At 49.2% G+C, this 12,673-nt stretch overlaps 1 protein-coding gene across 3 annotated transcripts in view; it reads left to right on the forward strand.

Moving 5' to 3' along the window:
- Nucleotides 1–12,673, forward strand: part of LOC138468363 (cullin-9-like) — a 1,322,368-nt gene that overhangs the window by 162,648 nt on the left and 1,147,047 nt on the right. For all 3 annotated transcript variants that reach the window (XM_069608895.1, XM_069608893.1, XM_069608894.1), the window contains one exon: nucleotides 884–1,064. In XM_069608895.1, coding sequence (XP_069464996.1) covers nucleotides 884–1,064 — 181 coding nt within the window. The remainder of the gene's footprint in view (nucleotides 1–883; nucleotides 1,065–12,673) is intronic.

A 12,673-nucleotide genomic window follows, 5' to 3' on the forward strand; every position in this document is an offset into this window, starting at 1 on the left:
CCTACAGTCCTTTCTCTCTGCACTTATGAGGCTGTACTTTGAGTTACCTGCACTTCCCCCTAGCCCCCCGCGGCACTTCTCCCCTTCCACTTACCTGCACTTGCGCGATCTGAAAGACACAAGGCCTAGTAAGATCTTTGTTTTGTCCTCCTCCGTTTCCCCCTCTTGTCGCGCCTTGAAACACTTGTGTACAGGCGTGTTATAAATGCTTTATCATATCATAACACTTCGGTTGTATCCCAGAACTTTGCACTGTTATTTATTTGGCATAGCCTTTTTTATATGTTGGCAACCGGGCAGATCTTCCCTGCCCTCATGGGATATTAGGGCTTTCAAAGCCTCTCTATAGATCACTAGCCCCGGAGAGCTCTAGAATCTGGCTGAGGACAGTAAGCTATTATCTTAGAAACACTGATAGTTGAATAAATTGAGTGCCATAAACAAGGAAATTGAAGTTACATCTTACTGTGCCTTCTAAAGATGTGCTTATATTAAACTATGTTCAAATGCAGAGTCTTGCTCAAATCCCATTAATAAACTAATAAACACATTTTGTTGCATTGTCCAATAAAATATGTTCTTTATGGTGTTAAACTGCATTTCACCCTTCTGGCTCAGTGAACTGCTCGAATGAAATAGATGTTTTATAATTTTCAGGTTGCTTATTGGCCTATATTAATGTGTAGATGTTTTTCCAACTCTCGCATTTGGACCAGTTGTTGAGCATCTGAGCTCTTGCTGGGATTAGAATGTCAGAGCTTCCTGTCAATGTGACTAATCTTTTGACTTTCTTTACTTTGTCCTTTTTGAGGGTGAGACAAAGTTGATTTACTTGAATGCCTGCATTGTTTTTGATGTGCTAATGTCTTTTTTGCTTGAACAGCATTCTACAGTTTGAAAGGGCAAGCAAAGAAGAATGCCATGGAGAAGTTTGTGGATGTGATTGAAATGGTTAGGAAGTCTAGCTCGGATGTTGGGCTGCAGATGGCTGGACTTGGATTTATCATCAAACTCTTGGAGGAAGAGACCGGTCGTGAGAGACCTCTGATCAAAACCGATATGAGGTATGTTCGGGAAAACTGTTTGCTGGGGCTTGGCAGTATACAGATTGTGTTACATCTTATCATATTCAGTTGTGTTCAACGGGTTAGATGGAAGCTATGACGTTGTGTTTAATTAGTTAAGATGCTTGGCTTGTTGAACGACTTTAGTTTGGAGCATAAAGAAAACGTGTTGACCCAAAATGTCAAAGTAGATTAATCCATGTGAGCCAAGGCACAATGCCACAGCATCACCTAGTAACCATCGCTGGAAGTTCGCCTCCAGTTCAGTCAGAGCCATGTCTACAAGGCATTGTGGGTATTGTAAGACAGACACAAGTGACCACAGTTCAAGGGGGTTTATTGAACTTTCACAGGCGTGAGATAAACGCCTATCTAAACCTAAATCTACAGATGGGAGCAAGCTACGACCATCAAATAATAATAATACAGTCCTAGTGGAGTCTTGTCAAATTAAAGGGGCCTATACTAAAAAACAAAAGTATTGCCCATCCTTTATTAATTTACAAATAATATGGAGTGATGTTCATGAAAAAGAAAAGTGTTCATAAAATAAGTCAGGATGTTCGGGCTGTTGGCCTCCCTCTACCACGTTTTCATCACGGGACAAGACGGTTCACTCGACCAAAGCGCACACTCTGGCTTCTACGGCACGAGGATACAGTTCCATTTACACAGTTCAAGACCTTCTTGCAAGTCTCTTGACACAGAGGGCCTGCGGTACCAAAATAACACACACATTATTTTCCTTTCTCCATTATTCAATTAGGGTATTCACCCTAGATCCCCCTCAGCCAGGCTCAGACCAATTGTGATGCACTTTAATTTATCGAAGACTTTCAAATGTGCACTGGGTTTAGCTTGACCCTCCTCCGCATGACCACTTTTTCTACTCAATGTTGGATACCTAACAGAGACTTTCGAATGAGCACCCACTTGGCGCCAGACCACTGCGTATGGTATCTCTTCTTAGTTTCCTAAAGGTCAATTGTAAAGTTCAAATCATATCCGTGTCGCTTTTTGCAAATGCTGAAAACACACTGTTCTTTGTCCAATGTTGCCGCTTGCTACCTTGGTTCAAAACACAAACTGGTTTGGTATCAGCCTCTTCGACTCACCGGCTGTGCTGTGGTTTCTGACGCTGCTTTGTTTTAGGAGCCAAGGACAGTACCACACCAACAATCGCTTCTCCCTGCCTTGATTATCAACACTGGCAGAGCCCCGGGTACCTTTGACACACTGTGCAGGTTTGATCAGCCTTAGTTACCGGTCTTCTGTTTCTTACTTTCCAAGGCTCATGAAAGTAACAATCTTTAACGTTCACGGGTGCCTCCATCTGTGCAACTCTCTCTGGTCTCGCCGTCTTTCTCCTTGTATGAAATTGCCATCTTGGAACCGCTGTTTCCTTGTGTGGTTTGTCTCGCTCAGTGTGCTTTTGTGCTCACACTTAGTGTGATGGAAGTCAGGTGTGTGTAATAATAATCCATAATTGCTTGACCATGGTGTTGGGACATGTCAGGTATATGGCTCTGGTGTTGGTCAGTTGTCGCTCACAATGGACTGTGCGTGAGAGTTTTTGTCAGAAAGGGGTGGGGCGTTTAATTCCTAGGTATGGGGAAAAGGTGTTATTGGGAAGGCGATACCACCTATCACCCTCTAGTGTTCCACTTCTCGAGTACCCCTCATCCAGGTGATCCTCCCCCACTAGTCCACCCCCAGGAACTAGATTTAAAATCTATGGCCTTGTCCTGGCTACCTGGATGACAGATTCTTTACTAGTTGGAGCTGTGGCTTGTGTGACCTGGCTCAAATGGATTATTCAATTTTCACATTTCAGTTGAAAGATCTTCTTTTTTCAAGGAATTTTAAACCCACTATAATTTTGCTGGTGTTTGCTAAAATATGCCCCAATACACCAACCACAAGGCTGTCAAGACAATACTGCACTCATGATACCTAACAAGGGTGAAAACTGTTATGTAGTTGTCTGCAGACTTGAGAAAAGCCTGTCTTGGGTTGATGAAGCTATGTATAAAGTAGCACCGCTGTATAAGAACATTTTTGGAGCAAAAGGCTTGCGTTATGTGTAATTTACATAGCTATACTGCCTTGATGATGTGGCTCTAAACTAGAGGTGAACTTCCAGCGATGGTTGCTAGGAGGCACTGTGACATCTTTTGGGTGTCCTGTTGGGACAGCTACAATGATTTAAAATGTATACAGTGCAGTGCTGTTACAATTGACCTAGAGAATAGATGTTGTGTAAGTTATCACAGGTCTTAAAAATGTGTAAGGCAAAAGTAGCACATTGGGCCTCATTACAAGTCCGGCGGTAGCCGTGCCAGAAAAACCGATAGGCTGGCGCCGGATCCGTAATACCATTCCGCCTCTGTGATTACTGGAATCACTGTGGCATTACAACCCCAGTGACCCGGTAATTCTGGAGGCGGAATTGTGTAAATCCCCATTCTCATGGAGTCCCATAGGACTCCATGGGGATGGGGACCATGGAAACACCGGTTCCGTCTAGGACACAGCCGGTGTTTCCATGTCCGCCTGCAGGCGGGTGGTGTTAATCCCACCAGGTCAGACCTGGCGGGAGTGACACTTCCCGCCTGCAGGACTCTGAATCAGCCGGTCCCGAAAAAACAGTGGCAGCGGTTTTACCGCCACCGTTGTTTCCAGACCGGCAGGGTTGTAATGAGGCCCATTGTCTCTAAACTTAATAATCTAATACTACTCCTAAAACCAAGTGTTCGAATCAGTTCCAGGTAAGTGTTAGGAAAGATTTCTCTTTAGGCAACTTACCCTTCATATGATATGAAGAAATTTATAACGCGCATGTACACAAGTGTTTGCTTTTTGTGATAGGAAATTCTATTTTTCGGTCAATCGAGCCCATGTGCTCCATCGTTCATCCTTCCGATTAACGGGGGCCCATTCTTTGGCATCTTTCATTGCCCCTCAAGGGCAGAAATCGTCGAGTTTTCTTCTTGGAAGCTTCCAGAAGTCTTCAGGCCTACACTGTGCCAGATCATGTCGGATGAAAAGGACGGTGTTTCCCTCTTCAAGCTGTGCACCAGCTGCGGTTTGTGGAATCTTTATTCGGATGACCAGCATTCCCAGTGCCTGTATTGTCTACACTCGGCACATAAAGAAGATTGTGAGGTCTGCCGTGGCTTCACCAAGCGCACGATGAAGGATGGACGCTTTCAACTGTCCAGTAAAAACCAGTGGTCTCTGCAAGCCTGAGCACAGTATCCTAAAAGCGTTCAGTGGCCTGTACATCAGCCAGACATGTCGGAGCTGCAGGCTTTAAGTTGCACAAACATAACATGTCTTGTGTGTGCAGTTGTTATTCCTTCCTAAGGTGTTGAGAGTTTCATTTAAATCTGGAGAGAAGTCTGTATATTTTATCCAAGGCCTCACAGTGAGCCTGAAAGGGCCCTTCACAAATTAAACTTTGCCAGAGCTTTATTGTTCTCCCTCAATTGCATCAGATTGTATCATCAGACAGATTTTGACTACTTATGTCTGTTCTCCCCATGTTCTCAGTCCACCAAAGTCTCCATCGATCAGCGGGTGGTGGTGTGCATCTGGAGTGCTACAAAGCAGGCATGCACACTTGTTCCGGGCTAAGGCAGCATCCGTGACAATTCTTAGGCATGCCCCACTTTAGGATATCTGCATAGCTGTCACATTGGGCACCCTTTGTGTTTTCTGCAGACTTTACTTGCTGGGTGCCAGCTCACAATCGGATACCGGTTTGGCCATGAAGTCTTTCAGAACCATTGTTTTGACCGCTTTTGGTTCTCCTCCCTTCTGCATGTTGCTTGCTAGCCTTCCATGTCTGTGGAGGGAAAGGGCAGGATGTAGGTGTAAATTAGTCACTTATGGTAGTGACTATTTTATTCCTAGTTCCCATTCCTCTATACTGCCCCCCCCACCCCCCTACCTGCCAATAAGTGCCCCGTCGTGGGGTATAAAAAGCATACAGTATTGAGGGATGGGACACAAGGGGGGCATGAGGATGAGTCATGCATGGGTGGGACCAAGAATAGGCCCTCAGCCCTTTTTTTTTTTTAACTTTGTTTATTTTAAATCTAGGCAGAATGATAAATACAGACATTATATGCAAAGGTTATCTCAGCAAGTTGACCCCCAGTCTTTAGACCCCCCCTGTGTCTTCTCTCTCTATCCTCCTCCCTGGGTTATCAGTCCCACAGGCTCTGCGAGCGGGCTCCTCCCGCCCGGGCGGTCCGGCTGGAGCCTCAGCGGTCATGAGTCTTCCTCCGGGCTCTCCTGGTTCATCAAGATCCAGAGGGCTCTGGCGGGCTTATAGGTCAGGGCGGGGAAGCGCTGGTCGAATTCCAGGACTGGGGCCCAGATGTTCTGAAAGCGATGTAGCATCCCCGCTCGTGCTGCCGTTACCTTCTCCGCTATCAGAATGTCCCATACTTTGGTCCACCATTGGGCAATGTGGGGGCCTTCCGGGGATTTCCAGGTTCGGGCCACCACCGTTTTCCCTGCCAGTAGGCAATGAGTCAATAGTTTTGCTCTGGGTCCGGAGCGCGGGTAGATCCCGGGAATTGGAGCTCCTAACAGGATCGGTTCTGGTTTCAAGGGAATCATTGTTCCGGTAATCAGCGAAATAGACTCTAGACAAGCTTTCCAGAATGGTCGGATCTTCGGGCAGTCCCACCACATATGGAAGAAAGAGCCAGGGAGGCCGCATCCTCTCCAGCAAGCGTGGTCTATCTGGGGGTTCATATGGTGGAGTCTGAGGGGCGAATAGTACCACCGCAGCATGATTTTGTATGCGCATTCTCTGTTGGTGATGCAGGTGGATGCGGTATGTGTTCGGGTCCATATGTCCACCCAGGTTTGATCCTCTATCGGGTGTCCCAGGTCCGCTTCCCATTGGGCCATACATTGGGTTCTTGTGGTTAGGAAGTCGCTTAAGAAGCGGCTGTAGAGGGTGGATACGCTGCCGCGAGTCGGAAGGTCTCCTAGGGTGAGTTCCAGGGCAGTGGGAGGACGGGTCGCTGCTTGCAAGGTTTGGGGGTGTGAGCACCAGTGGCGTAGTTGGATGTAAGTAAATCTGTCACGTTCCCGAAGTTGGAATTTCTCCTTACATTGGGCGAAAGTGAGCGGTTTCTCCCCTGTATACAGCTGGTCTATGGTTTCTAGCCCACCTTTGGTCCAATTTTGGAAATTGCGGGGATGCATGCCCGGTGCGAACATTGGGTTGAGAAAGACCGGGGAGTGTGGGCTCAGTCCTCTTGGCACTCCCTTTCGTTTCAGCGCCCAGTCCCAAGTGCTAAGGGTGTGTTTGGTCGAAAGCAGGAGCTCTCCCCCATGGGACCTGAGGGGGGGCGGGATGTGTGGCAGAAATCGCAGAGGCAGGGGGGTCCGCGACTGTTCCAGCTCCACCCATCTCGGGCGGTTTGTCGTATTTTGCCAGGCCTGGACCCGGGCCAGTTGGGCTGCCACTCTGTAGGCCTGAAGGTCTGGAACCCCCAGTCCCCCCAGTTTGGGACTCCCCAACATAGTTCTGAGAGGGATTCTCGCTTTCTTACCTCTCTAGATAAAGTTCAGCATTTTCCTCTGGATCCCTCGGAGAATCGGCGTGGGGATTGCCACTGGCAGTGAGGCGCATATATATAAAAATCTCGGGAGAAGGTTCATCTTGCATGCCGTGATGCGTCCAAGCAGCGAAATCTCCTGGGTCCCCCATCGCTTCAAGTCGCCCTCCAGTTCCTTGAGAAGTCGGGGAAAATTGGATTTGTACGTCTCTTTTGGATCAGCCGGAATGTAAACCCCCAAATAGGGGATGGCGCTCCTTTCCCATACTATCGGGCACATCCTAGTCAGCGGTTCTCGCTCTGCTGGGGTGAGGCCAATGCCCAAGGCGGAAGATTTATCGAAGTTTATGGTGAGGCCCGAGACTTCGCCATAGCTGGTGATTTCGCGAATCGCATGTTCAAGCGATGAGGGGGCCTCCGAGATCGTAAGTAAAATGTCATCCGCATATAGGGCAAGTTTATGATGTGAAGGGCCGCTTGTTATGCCCTTGATTTGGTCATTCCGCCTAATTTTTTGTGCGAAGGGCTCCATGGTGAGTGCAAAAAGTAAGGGCGACAGCGGACAGCCCTGCCGAGTCCCGCATGACAAGGGGATCGGGGCCGAGAAGTGGCCGTTGATCCTCAGGCTTGTTGTAGGTCAATCATAGTTGGCCAGCGCCATCGTTCGGAACGCCGGTCCGAAGCCGAAGGCCCCTAAAGTGTGTCCCATAAACGTCCAATCCACCCTATCAAACGCCTTAGCTGCATCGAGGGCCACCAGGATTAGTTTTTGGGAGTTCCGGGAGGCGAGGTCCACCAGGTTCAGGGTTCTCCGGATATTATCGCCTGCGGTCCGGTGCCGGATAAACCCGGCCTGGTCTGGATGAATGATGTTCGGCAGGATGCGATTCAAGCGGGTCGCCAAAATTTTCGAGTAAATGTTCGCATCTATGTTCAAGAGTGCGATGGGTCTATAAGAAGTTATGCTTCTTGGGTCTTTTCCAGGTTTGGGCAGAAGGATGGTGGTCGATTCCTGCATCGATGGGGTCACCGCCCCCGTTTCCCTGAAGGAGTTGAATAGGGTGGTGAGATGGGGGGTCAGTTGCGACCTGAATAGCTTGTAGAACCTGGTTGAGAAGCCATCCGGGCCAGGGGCCCGTGTTTTGAGAGATTTGATGGCATCCTCAATTTCCTCCCCCGTGATGGGCTCCTCCAGTTAATCTCTCATTGCGTCGGAGAGCTGGGGCACCTCTGCCTGCCGAAGGTATTCCTTCTGTTGTGCTGGGTTTCGTGGGGTTGCCTTCGCGATTTGGGCCAAGTGCTCAATCGCGAGGCGTTGCTTCTCGGGTTCTGAGTATAGTATGACCCCGTTGGTGTCTAGCAGGCCCATGATCGCGATGCTGCGTCTCTGCTTGGCTAGTTTGGCCACCAGGAACCTGTTCGCTTTGTTGCCCTTCGCATAATACGACTGTTTGACCTTCGCCATTAGTTGGGCGGTTTGTTCCGCGTAATGGGCTTCCAGTCTTTTCCGTGCCGTGCGAATGGCCCGTTGTGTTCTGGGGGACCAGCCTTTCTCCTTGTGGAGTGCCTCCGCCTCTCTCAATTCAAGCTCCAGGGCCGTCCGGGTTCGTCGTCTATCTCGATGGTAGGCCGCACCCTGGGCTATCAGGGAGCCCCTGATTACTGCCTTCATGGCGTCCCAGTTGTTTGCTAATGAGGTGTCTGAGGCCGGGTTTTCCATGAAGAAGTTCTTTATTTCCGTTGCGATCTTGTCTCTGGTGGCCATGTCGTTGAGGATTGGGTAGTATAGCATCCATTTGCGCGGGGTGGTGGGGTCAGGGTTCTGAACCCGAAGTTCCAGGAGCACTGGGGCGTGGTCGGAGATTGCTCTTGTGCCGATAGTGACCTTCTTAACTGAGGGGAACGTGTGAGGTGAAATCAGGAATAGGTCAATCCTTGAGAAGGTGCGGTGGACATACGAGTAAAAGGAGAAGTCCTTTTCATCAGGGTGAAACACCCGCCATGAGTCTATTATCTCCAGGGTCCTAAAGAGACGAAGGAGGCTGAGTGCTTGGGCGAAGTCGCCCGGGGTCGGGGGGTGTGATCGGTCTTTAGTGGGGTCAGGGACCCCGTTGAAGTCCCCACCGACGATCGTTTGGCCCTCCACGAAGTTGGCGAGCGATGTGCCCAAGGCGTCATAAAAATGTGATTGTCCAGAGTTGGGGGCGTATACTGAAACGAGGGTGTACAAGTCTCCCATCAGGAGACATTTGATCGCTATAAATCGGCCTTCTGGGCATGTCTTTGTTTCCAGAATCTGTGGGTTCAAGTCTTTCCTGAAGAGAATCGCCGTGCCTCCTTTTTTGCTTGTGCCGGAGGCAAAGAATTGAAGCGGAAATAGCCGAGACCGAAGGCGGGATACATCAGCGGGCAACAGATGGGTCTCTTGAAGCATAGCAATCGCGGCCTCCTCGTCGCGGAGTTTTAATAGAATTGCCTTTCGCTTGTTGGGAGAATTCAAGCCATTAACATTCAGGGAGAGGATCCGAAGCGACTGAAGGTCCTCTGAAGGCTCACTCTCCGTTCCCTGCGTTAGGAGGGGGGGGTCCTGGGGTGGAGGTTCAACTGCCATGACTGATGGAAGCACTCACAAAATCATTCTGCACTTGAGGTTTTAACGCAAAATCCCAACGGGGGATCGCAACTTTAACAGGGCGGTAGACCGACTTTGTCAGTACGGTCGTACCTAAGGCCAACAGGGCCAATTGTCCCATACTGTGGGTTCCCAAGGAACAGAAGATGAAAAGTATCCTTGGGGTGGGTATGAGCCATGGGAATGCCCCGCCGTCGTCGTGTACTTAAAAGAGGTTGGCAAGTAGGTAGCGGGTTCTAATTCAGACGAGCATATCTGTGTCCCGGCTAGCTCGTTGACGGAGCCTGGGACCGTGGAGGCGTCCACGTTCATCACTTCTTGTTGTTTCGTTGTATCGACGACCAAAGCGTGCGTTTAGCTTTTGGGGAGGGAGGCGGACCAGGGTTCTCAGTCCCCTCTAAGAGTGGCGTGGAAGGGTCCCGGGGGGCGGTCGAATGCAAGATTTTCTCCGTATTTTCCAGGTGGCTGATTCGGCGTAGGGTGCCATTATATGTGAATTGAAGAGCTGTCGGGAACAGCCATCTGTAACGGATCTGTTGCTCCTGGAGGAATAATGTCAGAGGCCGAAGTGCTCTTCTTTTCTGGAGCGTAAGTGGCGAAAGGTCCTGGTAAATTTGAAGAGGGGTGCCCTGGAAAGTGATCTCTTCATCTTGGCGGCTGATCGCTGATATCGCTTCTTTCGTTGTAAAGAAGTGGACCCTGGTGATCACGTCTGGGAGGGGGTCCGAATCTGTCCCGCGGCGCTGGCGAAGCCTGTGGGTGCGGTCCAATATGAGCTGAGATTTGTCCAGATCTGGAAGTAGAGCCTCAAAGAAATTTGCCACGTAGTCCGCTAGCTTGTTATCGGGGACGGAGGATGGGATGCCCCGGATGCGGAGATTATTGCGCCGGGCCCTATTTTCGAGATCTTCCTGTTTAAATTCCATAATCTCGCATTTGTGATGCAGGGAATCGATCGATTTTTGCATTTCCCCCAGAGCGGTGGTGTGCTCCTGGGCATGATCTTCGATCTCTCCAAACCTCTGCTCGAGTTCTGTGACTCTCTGATCTGTTTGGTCAACTTTGGTGGCGAGTTCCGAGAGGCAAGCGCGGAACTCAGATTTGATGTCCGCCATGAAGGCTATCAGGTCTCCTTTAGTGGCAAGCTCGCCCCTGTCCTCTTGCTGCTTCTGTGGGGTCAGTTTGGGAGGTTCCTGTTTCTTGGGTTTCTCTGTAGCCGTAAACATGGCGGAGATATCCGTGCCTTTGCTCACTTTCGTTTGTCTCGACATGTTGCTCACGCCAAACAGTTCTAGTCGGGAGACTAGCGGCAAGGCCCAGGACGGTGGGAGATGGCAGCTGGAGAACTCCGTCACCCTGGCCTCCGCTCCGGGTCAGGTGTAGGTGGGTGGGCAGGGGCGCCCCAGGAAGGGTGGAACGGGGAGAAGGACTTCGGCAGGGCTGATCCAAGATGGCCGCAGTGGTCCCGACTTGATCTGCAAAGTAGGGAGAGGAGTGGAGGCCTGCTCTCGGTAGCAACCCAGGAGGAATCCAGGCTGCCCAACCGAAATCAGGGGCTTCTATATTAGGTACCGCTCCCCCTCTCCGGTTCTTCTGCCTCCCAAGGTCCCGCTACCGGCAGGTGCGGAGCGTGCTGCTGAGCCCCGGTATGGCGGCCATCTTAGTTTCGTCCGTCGGGTACGGGAGAGAAGTTCAGCTTCAAATTTCTAGTAGAACGCCGCCACGGTCGAAGACGGTGTTTAGCCAGGTTATGCCATGTCGGTTCCGGTCGCTGTAGATGGCATTAGCGACACGAAACCCCGCCTAGAACCACCAGAATTCGACGGCGGCGGCGGACATCCCACGGGCGGCCTCAGAGGAGCGACCACATCGATGGCGCTCCAAGCCACGCCCCCCCTCAGCCCTTTTTTAAATTGTTACTGTTGCGTCTCATCCTATACCTTTAGGGGCGACATCCCATGAGTATGAAGGAAAGGGGACTACGATCTAGAGGTTCAATAGTCACTATGGTAACTTTACAAAAATATATTTTCTTTAATCCACAACACTTAAAAATAAAGGGTTATATAAAGCCTTACATAAAATATGCAATATTTACCTAGAAATGTGTTTTGTTGTTCACACATAGGTTGACACCAAATGCCTACCCCGTCACCTACAAAGTAACTAAGCTTTAACAGAGATTGATGAGTTCAGGAGAGTAATGGGTGTGGGTGGGTGGAGGCGAGTGTTTAGAGAGATAATGATAAAAGGAAAAGGGGGAGACGAGGAGTGACTACATTCACCACAAAATGTAACCCAGGCAAAACATCTGCAGCAATCTATGAACGCATCCTGGTTTTCATCAACTAGATGCACATTATGCCTTCTTCTAAAATGCAGCTTTTCAAAGATTGCCACACCACTTGTGATGTCTGTTGTGATCATACTAATGTTTATTGGGGTTTCAGAGTTATTTGTTATGTATTTCAATTGTTTTCTCCTGTATGTATATTCTGTACATAGTTGGGTCATGATGGAATGTTTCTCTTGATGGGTTCTTTGTTGAATTGTTTGTGGTTGGTTTACATTTTTGTCATTTGATAGACTCTGGTGAGTCTTGCCACAGCCCTGTAATGTATGTTCCTAGACTCTGGTGAGCCTGTAATGAAAGTACCTAGACTATGGTGAGTCTTGACACAGCCTGTAATGTATGTTCCTGAATAAATGACAATTTCTACAGATCAGTGTCAGGATTAATTATCACTGATCAACCTATACAACACGTGGCAAGCTGTCTGTCCAAGCTGTGGTCGAGGATGGCAGACAAGGATATGGCATGAAGTCAGTAACCATAACGCAGGGAAGGGCAGTGGTTTTCTAATCATGCGCCCTCCAGGAGGAAAACCTTGCTGCACCCAGTCAAAGGATCTCCAACCATACACTAAGGTGTGAAGCTGAATAGAGCACAGTGTTCAGCAATCTTAGGCCTGTGATTATGTCAACCAAGGACAGACTCTTGAAGGAGGAAATACACAGGAAGGGTAGAAAGCAACACCATACTATCCATCCTCTCCTAGCTCCTGAGTGAATACACTGCAACTGTCATCTTGGTAAGTCAGCAAAGCTAAACTTCAAAGAGAGCAAAGAATCTGCCTAGCAGCACCCAACAGAACAGTAGCTGGAAGCACAGAAAGCAGCTGATTGGATCTGCCTTACAACAAGTGACAGAATAATAGCTAATAGAAACTGGGCGTGCAAGTGCTACAAAAAAAATTCTTCTCCAACCACGACTCACAAGCCTATTACCATATGTGGGACGTGCTACAACTCAACGCTCACACTCAGTCTCTGATAATATGCATCTATGCCCAACCGAGGGGCTCATATCTGAGATAGAGGGTCAGTCTGGCCCC

This window comes from Ambystoma mexicanum, chromosome 4q (assembly GCF_040938575.1).
Source record: "Ambystoma mexicanum isolate Mex_15411 chromosome 4q, UKY_AmexF1_1, whole genome shotgun sequence".
Classification (NCBI taxonomy): Eukaryota; Metazoa; Chordata; class Amphibia; order Caudata; family Ambystomatidae; genus Ambystoma; species Ambystoma mexicanum.